Here is a 14,310-nt window from a genome sequence, read left to right as displayed (position 1 = left end):
GACAGAAAGACTGTGGACATGAACAGAGTACGTCACCATTTAGCAACAGAAGGAAATTGATACTGAAATTCACAGGATGGATGAACTCAAAAATAATTATGCAAGTGAATGAAGCCAAATAGAGAAGATCACATGCATAGGACATCACATGATGATCTAGGCTATGGACGTGGCTGGCTGATAAGAGTGCTTGCCCAGCACCCAAGGCCGAGCTCAGCACTTAGCGCCACTGGAGAGAGGAAGTAAGAGTATCACTTCACAGGTCGGCGAGCAGTCCAGGGCTGCCTGAGAACACTGAGGGCCGGGCATGTTCACTACCTCCACCATGGTTATGGTTTCATGGCTGTGTCTAGATCAACACCTACCAAACTATGTTCAAATATGTGCTGTTTATTGCACCTGAGTTTTAACTCGTTAAAGCTATAGAAGGTTTTCATACGGGAGAAAAACTGTAGCAAGCAACAATTAGACAGCAGCAGTGCACCGGGCAGCTCGGATGTCACTTCTCATCCTCCCGTGGGCTGGATAGCGTCGGGCACACAGGCTAGTGCTCAGACAGTGAAGCATGTGGCAGCTGAGCTGCCGTGTGTGCTCATTTTATAGAGGAATGTATTCCAAATCCCCCAGTCCAAGTCAGCTCGCTATCGGTTCCCAGACGATGTGCTCATGGACACGCCGGAACATTCTGCGGAGCTAAGGGGTCCACAGCTCGTACTTCATATCGGAGGCACGAGAATCAGAAAGCCAGCACCAAAGGCTGGGGGATTCGCTCACTGACAGAGTGCTTGCCTAACTTGCCTAACACAGGGGGCAGCTGCAGGCAGAACTAATGTAGATTCTTTCACTGTCTCTCATAAATGTATTTTACCTGACTGTTGGAACAAGCTTGGTTTCCAAACATCTGCTTTCTATCACATTTCACACGATCATTTATTAACCTTATACGTAGACGATGGGCTGTATAAATATGTAAATCGGGTTACAGCTGGGCCAGAGGACTGTAACAGGCTGCTCATAGAATGAGTGATGCATGCTTTGAATGTTTGTTATTACTGGGTGGCAAAGACAGACACACAAGGGCATCACAGTGAGTTCATGGGGGCCAGAGGAGAACTTGGGGTTGATTCTCTTTCTCCACCTTTGGATGGGGTCCTGGATTGAGCACGGGTAGCCAGGCTTTTGTAGGAAGTGCTTTTAACATAGCAAGTTCCTACATGTTGGAAGCAAGAAGGAAATGACTATGAGGGTGGGCACTGACAGCACCGCCTTCTCCAGAGTGCAGTTCACACACCCAAGACTCCCATGAGCCCTCAGGGCCAGGCCCCTCAGTCTCCAATGCTGGAAATGAGTGTGTTACTTCTGCAGATTTCAAAACTCCATGTGGTTTTATATCTATGTTCTATTTTGAGCTCATTTTTTTTGCATAGAGTTTCAAGATTAAATCAAAGTTCTTTATTATTTTTTGCCCATAGCTGTCAACTTTAACAAATCGAATCTGTACCTGAGAAGGCTCCCCAGCTGCTTTTTCAACTGTGTCTAGATGTGGCTGTGTCCATCATGGACCGTTATTACAAAGAGTGGGTCTGAGATATAAACTGTTCATTTTTCCTGACCTGAAAATTACCTCATTTCACCTTCTTTTTGGGGGCGATGGGGTGGGTGCTGAGAAGTAGCCTGGACCTCATAGCAATTCTCCTGCCTCAGAATCTGGAGTGCTGAGACAAGGGTTGACGGCTGGGTCTGGTGGAGTCACCCTCTCTGCATGTGGCACTCCTCTTTAGCATGTCATAATGTCTCCGTTGATGTCTGGACTACAGGTTCTGATTCAGAACTAGCCATTGTAACCACTGCTTCTTTATAAGTACATCCCGGGTGCCTCCTACTTGCAAGAAAGTTTTCCTTGCACGCCAAGCAGTGCGTCTGAGGAGTCTGGCCGCAGTCCTGTGGCGTGGCTGGCGTGGCTGGCGTGGCTGCCTGGGGCCTGCGTGCGTGTGTGCGTGCGGGCTCTCTACCTGGTAGGCAGGCCTCTTCCTGCTCTTCTGCTGCTCTTAGCTCTGTCTGCCCCCACTCCATTTCTGTTTCCAGTTCTGAGGGACACTTTTTTCTTCCCTCCTTCTAGGACATTTGGAAGCCTAGACATTAACCCTTTCAGTATCACTGTGATTCACTTTCTTAATTCTGAGTAAATTTCTGCAGACCTGTCCACCTATTAATACCTCAGACTTGGGTCTCCTCCTTCAGGAGGCATTAGGCAACTGTCGCATGATTTTCCCTGTCAGCTTACACTAGTGCAACAGGAGGCCTGTGACTGGACAGGGAGAGGGAGGCAAAGCAAAGAGGTGCAGAGAGGGAGTGTCTCAGGGGACAGGAAGAAGGCCAAGGCAGGGGCGGATGTGAGCCAGCGTGGCTTTAACTGGCCACAGGTAATTATGATATCATAAGGTTAGAATTACTGGGAGAAAGCTTTTATCATTATCAACTGGTTCTGAAATTATTGTATTGGCATCTTGTAAATTGAGAATTTATTGATACATAAATCTGATTGGTTAATTATAAGCTTCAAGAGTTTCACTTCTACCAGGTAAATAAATGGGTGTTGTGGCGGCTGACCATAGGGCGGACAGTCGTGGGTTGGGGCCTGGTGTGGCAGCAAAAGGAACTTGGGAGCTCTGGCCCCACCAGAGAGTTAGCAGGTAGACAGAGCCAGGGTTGGGGGTGAGGGAGAATTGGGGGGTAGGGGACCACAGCGGGTGAGAGTTCCCAGCACAAGCATGGGAACATACCGGTTCTTTTTTTTTTTTTTTTTTTTTTCATATTTCCCACAACAGGCAACACTGTCTACACAGTGGGTTTCCTACAGTTTTCTCAGCCCTGCCATTTCTGTTTGCTGGTACAGGCTGAACCACCCTAGCAATCTGAAATGCTCTAAAACCCTACTACTCCTTGGTGAGCTAACATCAGACTTGGAGATCTGGGGAGATCTTGGATTTCAGCTTTTCCAAGGACACAAACACTCCATAATCGGAAAACCGGATCTGAAACACTCCCAACCCCAGCATTTCAGATACGAGGTCATCAGCTGATGTTTCAGCTTTCATTTATTTTCTGAAACTTTTCTACATTTCAGTGTTTTAACTGTGTTCAAAATGTACTAAAAGACCCCAACTTAAGGTCTCAAGTGGCATTTGCCTTAGAAGCTGAAGAACCACAGGGGCCAATTCTAAGTCTTGCCTGCCGGCTTTCTCCTATGACAAGGCCAGACAAACATGATCTCCTCCGAGAGGCCAGGGTAGTTCCTACTTTTCCCAGCCCTGGGGAAGGAGGGGGGGGGGGTGTAGATTCCTAGGCTCAGGATCCTTTCTTTAGAGTAGGTTGTTAGTGGGGAAAATAATAAGTAGCATAGTTTTATTCCCAGCCCAGATCGTGCCCATCTCCTTGGCATTTGTTTAAGAGAGCATCTAGATATTTAATAACCATTTTTAATCAAATATCCCAATAATATCAAAACAGAATTCTTGGCTACAGTTCCACATCTCAGGAGAAGGCAGTTGCTCTTTCCAAAACCCTTGACGCAGTTCCCACGCATCTCCCGATTATGTTCCCATCTAACCTGCCAGGAGATTTTCCAGAGTCATCTTTAAACACACCCAGAATCTGACCACAGCCCTGTCCAGCTAACCGTGCCACTGGCTCTGGTTTCCTGCTTCTAGACTCAGCCTATTGTTGTACGCCTTCAGTACACTGACAAGAAAATAGTAAACTGCTGACTCACCTGCCCTGGGTCCCCTTCTCATTGGGGATAAGACTGAAGTCATTATACCACGACCAGTCCCTGCACAGTGTACCTTCTAGTGTGTCCTGCTGTGGCTGCAAGCAGTCTCCCACCTCAGCCCTTGTTCCTGGGTGCTGTCTATGTCTACACATTCTTCCCTGATCTTTTAGGCCGTAAGCCTAACTCCTATGGGACCCTGTCAGTGAGAGTCCCTGGGCTCCTGGTTTCAAAGTCCCACCCTCCTCAGACCCTGTTCCTTGTTTTCTCTGCAGTACTTTCTACTTCTACTTTGGGGACAGGCTGCTGCTCTGTTCCCAGGCTGTGAAAGAAGGTCTGTGGTGACTCTGTAGCTTGTTCCTTTGCAGCTATAGCCACTTTCTACAACAGTGCAGGACCCGTGAGCTGTCAGTGAACTGAACAGTAGGCTAGGCACACCGGGAGCAGAGCAGGAGTAAAATGAGGTGGAGGGAGGCCAGAGAGCGGCAGGCCTTGTCACCTGGAACCAACTGACTTTCCTCAGGAAGGCTTGTGCGACCTGCACTGCTTGCACTAAACTCAGGACTGCTAGTCTTAGATTCCTTTGGCTGCAGCTTTGGTAGTTGGACATGTGGGCGCATGTGTCTTCTCTCCTACCTGATCTCGGAAGGGGCATTCCCAGGCAAGAAGAGAGGCCTACAGAGGTGCTTCCTCCACAGCAGCCCTGAGCACAGCAAGGGAGTCAGGGAACAGCTTCCTCCAACACAGACACACACACACACACACACACACACACACACACTCTACCTTCAGCCCCAGTACAGCCTGAACTGAGGAAGCAGCCCTGGAGGGCATGCTTTCAGGAAGCATGCCGAGAGCTCTCTACTACAGCACTCAGAAAAGCACCTACTTGCAGCACACAGCATGGGGTGTGCAAGACTGTCTGTTTGTCTGTCCACCCTGCGTAGCCAGGCAAGGCCACGTTCCTAAGCCTCTCAGGTCTTCTTTGCTGCGCCAGGGCTCTCCTTCCTTCCTGGATGACCTTTTCCGCTGGCTTCTGCACAGACGGACCTCTTGCTATTTATGAAAATCCAGCTCACCCTCCCAGGGTAATAATGACTCAGGGCTGAGCCTGTTCTAAGATAAGCTCGGATTCTGATGTAAATTCTAGGGGAGCTGCAACAAAGGTTATAAACAGAGCTTCCAAACTATTATGTCGTGTTAGCAACAAAGCACATGCCAGGATTTAAATGTCAGTCATTCCCTCCCGGGCACGCCTTAACATGGAGCTCAGGAGAGTGTGCCAAGAACACTTACCCAGAGGCCCCAGCACTCATCCTGGACAGTGGGAAGGACAGAATGGGGGGGGGGGGGGAGTACTCACTCTGAGTACCACAACATAGCCTCACCTGTCAATCTGCAAGGAGGATGTTAAGTTAGTCGCCACCTTAACCAGGTAACCACCCAAACTAACCAAACACTGTCACAGGACAGACGGACAGACGGACGGACAGACAGAGCATCAAATGCAACACATCTCCTTTCAGGGCCTGCAGTCAGACATTTCAACCTCAACCCAAGCACGCAGGAATGGTAACTGAAACCAGCCCATGAACAGCCCATCGTGGCAGTTCACCCTGCAGCCCCGGCACCGGGAAGACGGGGAGTTTGGCCTAGCACAGGACACTGTAAGTTCTGGGCCGGCGAAATACTAGAGCCCTTTTGTAGGCACTGGTGATAAAGGCTATTAATAAGACATCGAGCCCTTAAAAGCTGACAAGGGAACAGACCTCAGTGGTGTCGTGGAGAGGAGGGTGCGGGAGGAAGGGGGAGCAGAAGAAGGAAGGGGGGCTCTGAAGGGATGGAAATGTTTATAAGCTTTACTCGGTCAGACAACATGCATGCAGACGTCAGAGCACCCATACTATAGGCCATAAATATGTGCAGTTTCCAGGTGAAGTGACAATTTCACCAAAGACAGGGCTGGTAAGTATACAGTCGAGTTTAATGTCAACTCCATACAAGACAGAGTTGCCAGGCAGTGGTGGTGCACACATTATTCCCAGGTCAGGAGACAGAGGTAGGTGGATCTCTGAGTTTGAGATTAGCCTGGCCTACAGGGCAAGTTCCAGGACAGCCAGAGCTACACAGAGAAACCCTGTCTCAAAAAAACTAAAAAAAAAAAAAAAAAAAAAAAAAAAAAAGATATAGTGACCTGGGAAGAGAGAACCTCACCTGAGAAAATGCCCCTAGCAGATTAGCCTGTGGGCAGTTCTTTTTCTTGACTGATTCATTTTCTTCACTGCCCCAGCTCCTGCCTCCAGGGTCCTGCCCTGAGGTCCCTACAACAGACTTAGAAACTGCAAGGTGAAACCCCTTCCACCCAGGTTGCTTTTGGACACAGTCTCACCACAGCAATACAAACCCTAAGGCCCTGTTAAAGGACAAAAAAAAAAAAAAAAAAAATGTACCAGTGCCAAGAATCAGACATCCAGACGCCTTAGGAAGAGCCCAGCATCCCTGTGCAGACGGTCTAACCAAAGCTGCACAATCTAAACCTACTCAAGAGTAACATGGTGCACTGAGCTGAGAGATCCTATAAGGTGACTTCAGGGCACAGCCAAGGTAATCAAGCCACACAGGAAAGATGCCACCCCTACCTACGCAACTGCACAAGTGAGAATTCTGCAACAGAGCCTGGACCAGAAAGGGCATCTGTGAGGAAGCTGGCAGCACAAAAATGAACCCGCAGGCTGGAGAGATGGCTCAGCGGTTAAGAGCACTGACTGCTCTTTTGAAGGTCTTGAGTTCAAATCCCAGCAACCACATGGTGGCTCACAACCATCCATAATGAGATCTGATGCCCTCTTCTGGTGTGTCTGAAGACAGCTATAGTGTACTTACATATAATAAATAAATAAATCTTTAAAAAAAAAAAAAAGAATGAACCTGCAGCCCAGCAGCTGACAGGATACCTGTGCGGCTGACTGCCAGCACTTCCCTACAGCATGGACAGTACTCCCAGATGTTCTCTAAAGACTGGAAGGAGGAAGAGAGAGCCAGATCTCCCAGGGGAACAGAGATGAGCAGCTCACCCCCTTTCCAATGCCAGGAAGGGCTAGAGTGGGTACCCGACAGTGTACCTGGATTGAATAGGATCACACTTGTGTTTTATTCCGTGAGTTATCTTCAGATGGACCCACTCTCTCATGACTCCTTCTCCTGGTATCCTCCCTACTCACTGTAAAGAAGGCAAGTTCAGCCAAGTGGGCACACATCAGCAGGAAGGCGCAGGTCGCAGGAATACAGCTTTCAGGGGCAAAATGAGCCCTCTCCTCTCGAGTCCATGCTCTGGGCAGACTTCACCTTCCCATCCTCCTTGATGGATGGAGACTCTTCAGGGAGGGTTAAAGAGCAGAGGACCAGGCTGAATGCTAGTTACCCCACTCCTAGGCTAATGAGTTGCCCTTATTCATGAAAATTACCAAGGGAGGGCACTGTTTGAAGGATTTATCTTTTTGTAAACTTAAAAAAGATTCTTGTCAGCTTCAGGGAATCTACTCCAATCTGCCTCTCATGGCTCTAATGTACTCAAGATAAGCACTGTCAATTAACAAAGAGCCTGTGCTCTCCCCACCTGCCTACTCCTGAAGGTGGGATCTATTTCTCTTTCTCTGGTCCTGGGACACCCCACCCCATCCCTCCTCCAACTATCAAGAGTTTCAAATGTATACCCAAAAGACCAAGAGAATGTTTTCCTCCCTAAACTTTATCTTCTACTCTTAACATTCAGGTGTTCCCTCAGAATCTACATCCAGGAAAACTCCAAAACAGTTACCCAAAGATGCTCTGGACCAGTCTAACAGACTACTCTGACTGGGCCTCCACATTCCTAACCACAGATGGTCCCACACCCTGGGCAGCAGTGAGACAGCGGCTTCTGTCCACGCCCCAAACAGAGGTGTGTGCTCCAGTAGTGTCAGCTGGAAGGAGCCAGACATTTCCGCTGCCCCCCACTCATGTATAATCATCAGAAGGCTGGCCCAGGGGCTGGGCTGCCCTTTCCAGAGAGGCTCCTCCCTATTTAATCCAGACATTTTGCACTCGCTCACTCTCTCTCTCTTTCCCTCTCTGTCTCTCCCTGTCTTTCTCTCTGCATCTCTCCTTCCCTCCCCCTTCCTCCTCCTCTTCTCTCCCTGCTCCACCACCCTTTCTCCCCAGCCCCCAATCCCCGCCCCCCCCCAATCCTTGGGCCCAGTGAACTCACCCAAGCACAGCTCTCCAATAAACCTTTAATGGAATCTAATTTGGCTTGAATTGGCTCATTTCACCAGCAGAGAAATAACTTATCAGGTATTAGATAGTATAATGCACCATCCTTAAATGACGCTTTTCTCAAATGACATCACAAAATGGGAATGTCTACAAATTCTATGAATCACAACAGCAAAACATTCAACTTTGGGAGGCGTAAATAAAGTACTTCATTGCTGATGCTGGAAGGTGCATTCTTAAATGACTTTTAAAAAGGAAAGTTCTCCCCCTCCCTCCCAGGAGCACACAGCTGCTGTCCAATTGTGCAGATGAAGGTGACACAGTCCAGAGCCCACAGGTAATTTAAACTCAGAATGTCCCAAAGACACCCCAGTGAGGCACTACAAGGAGGTGATACAAAGAGGCACCACCTAGAAATAGAATTGGTCAGTGGGTTCTTACTGACAGGGACCTGGGTCCCCTCTCTGTCTCTTTCTCTCCACTGCCCCCTTTCTCTTGCTCTCTCGCCACAAGGTGAGTCTGCTTCACAAGCCTTCCAGAAGGATGGCCATGCTTAGCTCAAACACGGTCCCAAAGACAGCAAGAGAGGTGAACTGAACCCTCTGGGATTCTTGAGCCCAAGCCAACCTTCCCTGCCACAGACGGCTGCCTCTCGGCTGTTGCAGCAGCCAAAGCCGGGCAGCAGCAGAAGCACCGTCTCCTCCTACACTCAGGGTCTGGCTATGTACCTGACCCCCTGGGATAAGGGGACATCAATGCTCAAATGCACAGGGCAAAGTCCCAAACTGGCTGTGATTCTGTAAGGAGACCTTGTGAGCGCAGTAATACCAACACGAAAACAATGACGCAGAGAGCAGGTGAGTGCAGGCCGATACCCACAGGCCAAACAGATGCTGAAGGGGGGGGGGCGGGGGGGGGGGGCTCTTCTGGGTGTGCAGCAGCACAGCATCAGCCTCTTTAACCCAAAAGCTGCCTTCCCCGTGGACGGGGCTCTGCCCTGCACCCGCATCCTGGGCCAAATCAGAGATACAAGAGGAGAGCGAGTGAGCAAGCAGTTCATACCTCCACCGGGAATAATTGCCAACTTTGTTTCAACCAGGCCCATTTTTGCAGAGGAAGCTGAAAAAGAAATAGAGAGAATTAAGTGGCAGGCATGTCATCACTTTGCAATGTGAGAACTTGAAGAAGCAAGGTAAGATTCTCTGAAAACATTGTTACCGGTTAAATTGATGCCACAAGTTTTCAGCAATTACTTTAAAAAATTGTTATTAAAACATAATGATTCAAAATGACCCTCTATCCCCCACTCCCCTGTCCCATCCCCAGGAGGATACAGCACATTTAGTGTGCAAAACTGCTTGGCAGTGAGCTAGGTCCCAGTGGTCCAAGACCAGAGTGGAGGTACCACCTTTGGATCTGATGTTGCCAGTGCAGGGAAGCCTGAATCCCATTAATGATCCGGCATCAAAGGAGAGACTTCGCCTGACAAGTACAGATACCATGGCTGCCCAACAGTTCCCAGACCAAACAACTCTATCTGCTATCAGATAAGGCCAAGTGTCCAGTTACTTTCGGATAAAAGGCCCTGCAGCTGAGTGTCCCTGGGCTGTTCCCCGCAGCCTTGCTGCCACAGTCTGCTGCCTTTCTGAACAGGCTGCACGAGCCTCTGCTCAACTGCAAGCTCACCCCCCAGTACCAGGAAAAACAAGTGAAGATCACTGCAGCAACACGGGAACCCAGAGTAACACAGGGGGAGGGGGAGACCCCAACATGTGGCACATGAAGCCTCTAAGTGCCTTAAACTTCTGGATGCAGCCACAGCCGCAGTGACAGCATGAAGCTGGGCTCTGTGATGACCCCCTGCTGCCCATAGGCCTTCTTCTCAGTGCTGAGGCAGAGGGCAGGACCCTGTGTGCTGAGACTCTGGAAGACAGTGGCCAGAACAAAACACAGTGCAGAGGCTTGCTAGGAGCAGGGTGGACACTGGGCTGTGGTGCCCAGCTCCTTCACTCCCTCCTCTGCAGTCCTGCTCCCTCCCTCACAGACACTCAAAAGGCTTCCTGGCAGGACAGGACTGGGAGTGAACCACTTAAAGGGCCACTAGCCTCTGGACAGCACCCAGATCTTCACAACCCCCTCAGCAAGGTGCTCCTGCTCTGCCTGCAGCACTCAAAAGGACAGAACTTCAAGGGAGTGAAGTTGTCGCTATGGGAACAAAGCCATATGTGCCGGACCAGTCGAGTTTACTAGCTGACCCCACGGTGAGCTGCGCACAACTACAGACACGCGCTCTACTTTAAATGGTAGGAAACGAGTCTAGAACAGGCCGGGTGTGTCCTTCTACTGAGGCTAAACAGGGATGCAAAGGAGTTTCAAATGCTCAGCTCAAAAGACAGCTCTCCTACCTGGAACTACAAACACCAGGCTCCACGGGAAATTCTTCAGTGTTCTACTCAAGCGGAAGCAGAACAAAACTATTTGGACCTGAGAAGGGCGCACTGGTCACCACCACCGCCATCTGGGTGTGCTCTAAGGGTCAACCCAGAACCTGCCGTCCCAGACCCCAACTTCCTCTTTAGCACACTCACAGCATAGCAGATCCCATTTCCCGACTCTCATGGAGCCCGGTCTGCACTCTAATCATGTCTGACCCTCCCTCACACTCATCTCCCATACCCCATTCCTCATCCCCAAATCTCCTTTTCTTGTCTTTTTTGGTTTTGTCTAGATTATACACAAGAGAAAACTGAATGTCTTTCCATGTTCGTCAGGCTTATTTCAATAAACATGTGAGTCTCCCAAATGCATCGATTTTCATGCAAATAACATCACTTATTAATTCCTTAACCTGAGCTCCTTCTTAAAATTGTTAACAGGATTAAATTCTCACCTGCTACTCGGATGTCACACGCTAAGGCCAGCTCCAGACCCCCTCCTAGGGCGAGGCCGTCTATGGCTGCGATGGTGGGCACGGGGAGGTTAGCTGAAACAGACAAAGGTTATCTCCTTCACTCGAAGTCACTCCCCTCTGCACAGCTCATCTCTTCGCGTAGTTTTAAACACGGTGTCCATGAAGACTTCACACCTCCGCCATAAGACACAGGCAATCCCAGCATTCCTCAAAAGCTTTCTGTCTGGATTGCAGACAGCCCACCTTCGAAAGCGGAACACCTCTGAACCTCTCATGTTCCTGAACTACTTTTGGGATTATGTTATTGAATTCTATAGCCTCATAATCTGAGGACATAATCTGAGCCTCATAATTATGAGGATATAATCTAAGTCTTTCACGAGGTACTCAGCTCATACAAACTCGAGACTGGATAATTTATGCAGCATTTGGCCCTTGGTGGACTTGGTGCTTAGAATGCAACTGAGATATAACATCTGTTCAAAGAAACACACGGTGCCACTGGCCATAGAGGGCAGGCACCAGGCCTCTGGCATCAAGGAAAGCCAGTGTACAAATGCTTTGACCACATCCTTTCTGGCTCTGGGATCCTGACCAGAAGCAGTCATGGGAAGGGGTGGTATTCAGAGAGCCTACAGTAAGAGAGTGTTTCTGGAAGTTTCTAAAGGCATTTTCAAAGGTCACTGTGTTGCCCTGGGTCCCCCAATCCTCTGCTGGTTCCCAGTTCCATTTGCTGGACACGACAGGGATACTGCACACATGAGCACCAGTCAGGGAGGAAAGCGTGAAGTCCCACCTCTAGCAGCTGATGGCTGTTAGGGGCTGGCGGGGGCAGTTTTCTTCGGGGGGGGGGATATGGGCTCTGAAAGCCTGTTCCAGTAGGTGGTTCCTAGCTGTGCACTGAAGTGGGGAGCCCTCATGAAGCCGGGAGGGAAAGGGGAGAGGAGGAGGAGTTGGAACGTATTATATGGTGGCTGGAGAGATGGCTCACAGGTAAGAGCACATGCTGCTCCTCCTGAGGACCTGAGTTCAAGTCCCAGCCCCCTCAGAGCCTTGCAGGAGCTCTAAGTGACCTCAGGAATGTTCCCGGTAACCTGCCCTTGCCCTTCCTTTCTATGGTTTGCAGGTGAAATTCACCAAATACCCTTGTACTATCAACCTTTCCTTGTTGGAGAAGTGATATTTCTCAGTGTGCTGGATGGCGTTTTGATCCATTGGGCCCTTTGAGACCAAGGCTCCCCTCATTCAGTGGCCTGTATGACAGCCCTTCCTTCCAAGCCTTCCAGACAAACAGCAGAGCCGAGTGTGGCCAATTCCTACAAGCAGGAATGAGTGGGACTGACTGGGGAACCTTAGGAAGCTGGGTAGGTTTTACAAGAGGCCAAGGAATGAGCCTCTTTTGTTATGTGTGAAATTGATAGCCTCACTTCTCTTTCCCAGGTTGCAGAAAACATTCTCTTTCAAGAAATTTCTAGGAAGTGGTCATTTTCTTTTTACAACAAACTAACAATGAGATCTCTCCTATTAATATGTATAAACCGTTCACTAGTGAATACTTTAAAAAAAAATTTTAGTGTGTATAGGGGTGGGGGTGTATGGGCACAACAGTGTAGCTGCCTGCAGAGGCCACAGCATCTGAGCTCCCTGGAGCGGGGGTTTTGGGGGATGTGGTGCCTGCACTGACCTGAGAGACTGTCTGCACAGCCAGACCATCACATGCAAAACCAGACAGGCATGATGTGGTGTCAGTTAGTAAGTATAAACCCCAAGCACCAATGTAAGAAATGGGGTGAGAAACAGGCTGATTGGATTAGCAAGATACAATGACTGTCTGACCAGAAGTCTGCTTGGAGGCAGGAGCAAAGACATTGATCTCAGACACAGAATCTGTTACAAATAGTAAACTTTCCAATTATGATCAAACATCGTGGAGTTACCAAAAAAAATTAAATCTGACATTTAAGTTTTGAGTAATTAATGTTTCCAAAGAGAATACAAATTTAACATTACAACTTTTAAGAACTATAGAACACAGAATGGCCACCAAACGGGGTAAGGACAGAGTAACTGTGCCCACACTGTGCCTGGGACTTCCACACAGGAACAGAAATCAGCATGGCAGAAGGCTGGCTATAAAGTGTTTCCTACTAAAAAATTATTTAATTAGAACAGCTTGATCTATTTAATATTTTACAATACTACAAATTCTAGAGCCATACACCCTTGGAAAGACAGACTATCAGTACAGAGGCCTGAGAGAACACCAAGAGGGCAGCTGTGAATGCCTACAAAGGTCTTGAAGCAGGAAATGAAATGCCAGGGTCAGCCACAGCTACAGCAAGAAACCATGACTAAATGTGTTACACAACAGTGGGATCAGATACTATTTTGAGTTTCATTCCAGGAAGTGAGCCAGGTATGACAAGGAAGATAATAATCCTTTGAAATGCTCCTAAAAATATAATTAAAGCAATAATTAAAGAGTGGAGCTATTTTGAGAAGAAAGGGAATGGTGGCTGATAGACTTCAGAGCCCACAGCACACCCAGGCCCGGCGAGGCTGGAGTCAGCACACCCAGGCCCGGCAAGGCTGGAGTCAGCACAGGGCTGGAGGTGTTGCAGTTGCTCTCTGCTCCTCAGGCAGAGGTTAATTGTAAGCCTCAAGAAAAGCAAACAGTCTGATTGTGAGGAGAAGGCTGGTGCTGGTTTTGTGACTTTTAAACTACTTCTGCTTAGGGACTTGCATTCTGGTGTCAGCTAGATGACTCAGTGGGTAAAGGCACTTGCAGCCAGCGCTGACTATCTGAGCTCTGGTCTTGGGACCCATGTGATGGAAGCAGAGAATTAGCACCCTAACCTTCACACAAATGAAAAGTAAACTGTAATTTTAAACAATAAAAAAAAATCTAGTACTGCTGTACAAAACAGCAAAGTCATTAACAGAAAGGTCCGTCTACGTTATGATGAAAAGTCTGAATACCAAAATCAAGAATAGAAATAAAATCCCTATTAACAAAATCACAATAAATTCCTGATTATCTCCAGGTCCAGATGAAACTGTTCTCTTGACTTAAGATGCTTCCTCCCTTCCCTCTGACTTGTGGAGAACCCACAAGAACAGAACGAGGCAGTCCCTGAGCAAAGCTGACAGGCTGGGTGGGCTCTGCTGGAGGCTGGCTCAGGACAGCCACACCGGGCGCTGCTGGATGCCAGCACGCAGGCCCTAGAGAAATGCCACCACCCTCAAGTGAGAGATGCCAGATCCAAGACTGGACGTCTCAGCCACCATAGTCTTACAGACACAGGCAAACCTCTATGACACCTGAGTGCTAACACTAGGTTAAAATTTAAATAAAGTGAGGCAGCTCTGGAAGGCT

General features: G+C 48.7%; 1 protein-coding gene across 3 annotated transcripts in view; it reads right to left on the bottom strand.

Moving 5' to 3' along the window:
* The window catches only part of Auh (AU RNA binding methylglutaconyl-CoA hydratase), a 93,713-nt gene that overhangs the window by 37,603 nt on the left and 41,800 nt on the right, over positions 1-14,310 (bottom strand). For all 3 annotated transcript variants that reach the window (XM_052156845.1, XM_052156844.1, XM_052156846.1), the window contains 2 exons: positions 10,914-11,006; positions 9,086-9,142 (listed from right to left, as the gene is read on the bottom strand). In XM_052156845.1, coding sequence (XP_052012805.1) covers positions 9,086-9,142; positions 10,914-11,006 — 150 coding nt within the window. The remainder of the gene's footprint in view (positions 1-9,085; positions 9,143-10,913; positions 11,007-14,310) is intronic.

This window comes from Apodemus sylvaticus, chromosome 14 (assembly GCF_947179515.1).
Source record: "Apodemus sylvaticus chromosome 14, mApoSyl1.1, whole genome shotgun sequence".
NCBI lineage: Eukaryota > Metazoa > Chordata > Mammalia > Rodentia > Muridae > Apodemus > Apodemus sylvaticus.
The sequence above is the reverse complement of the archived record's forward strand: the minus strand, read 5'-3'. Positions and strand labels throughout refer to the sequence as shown.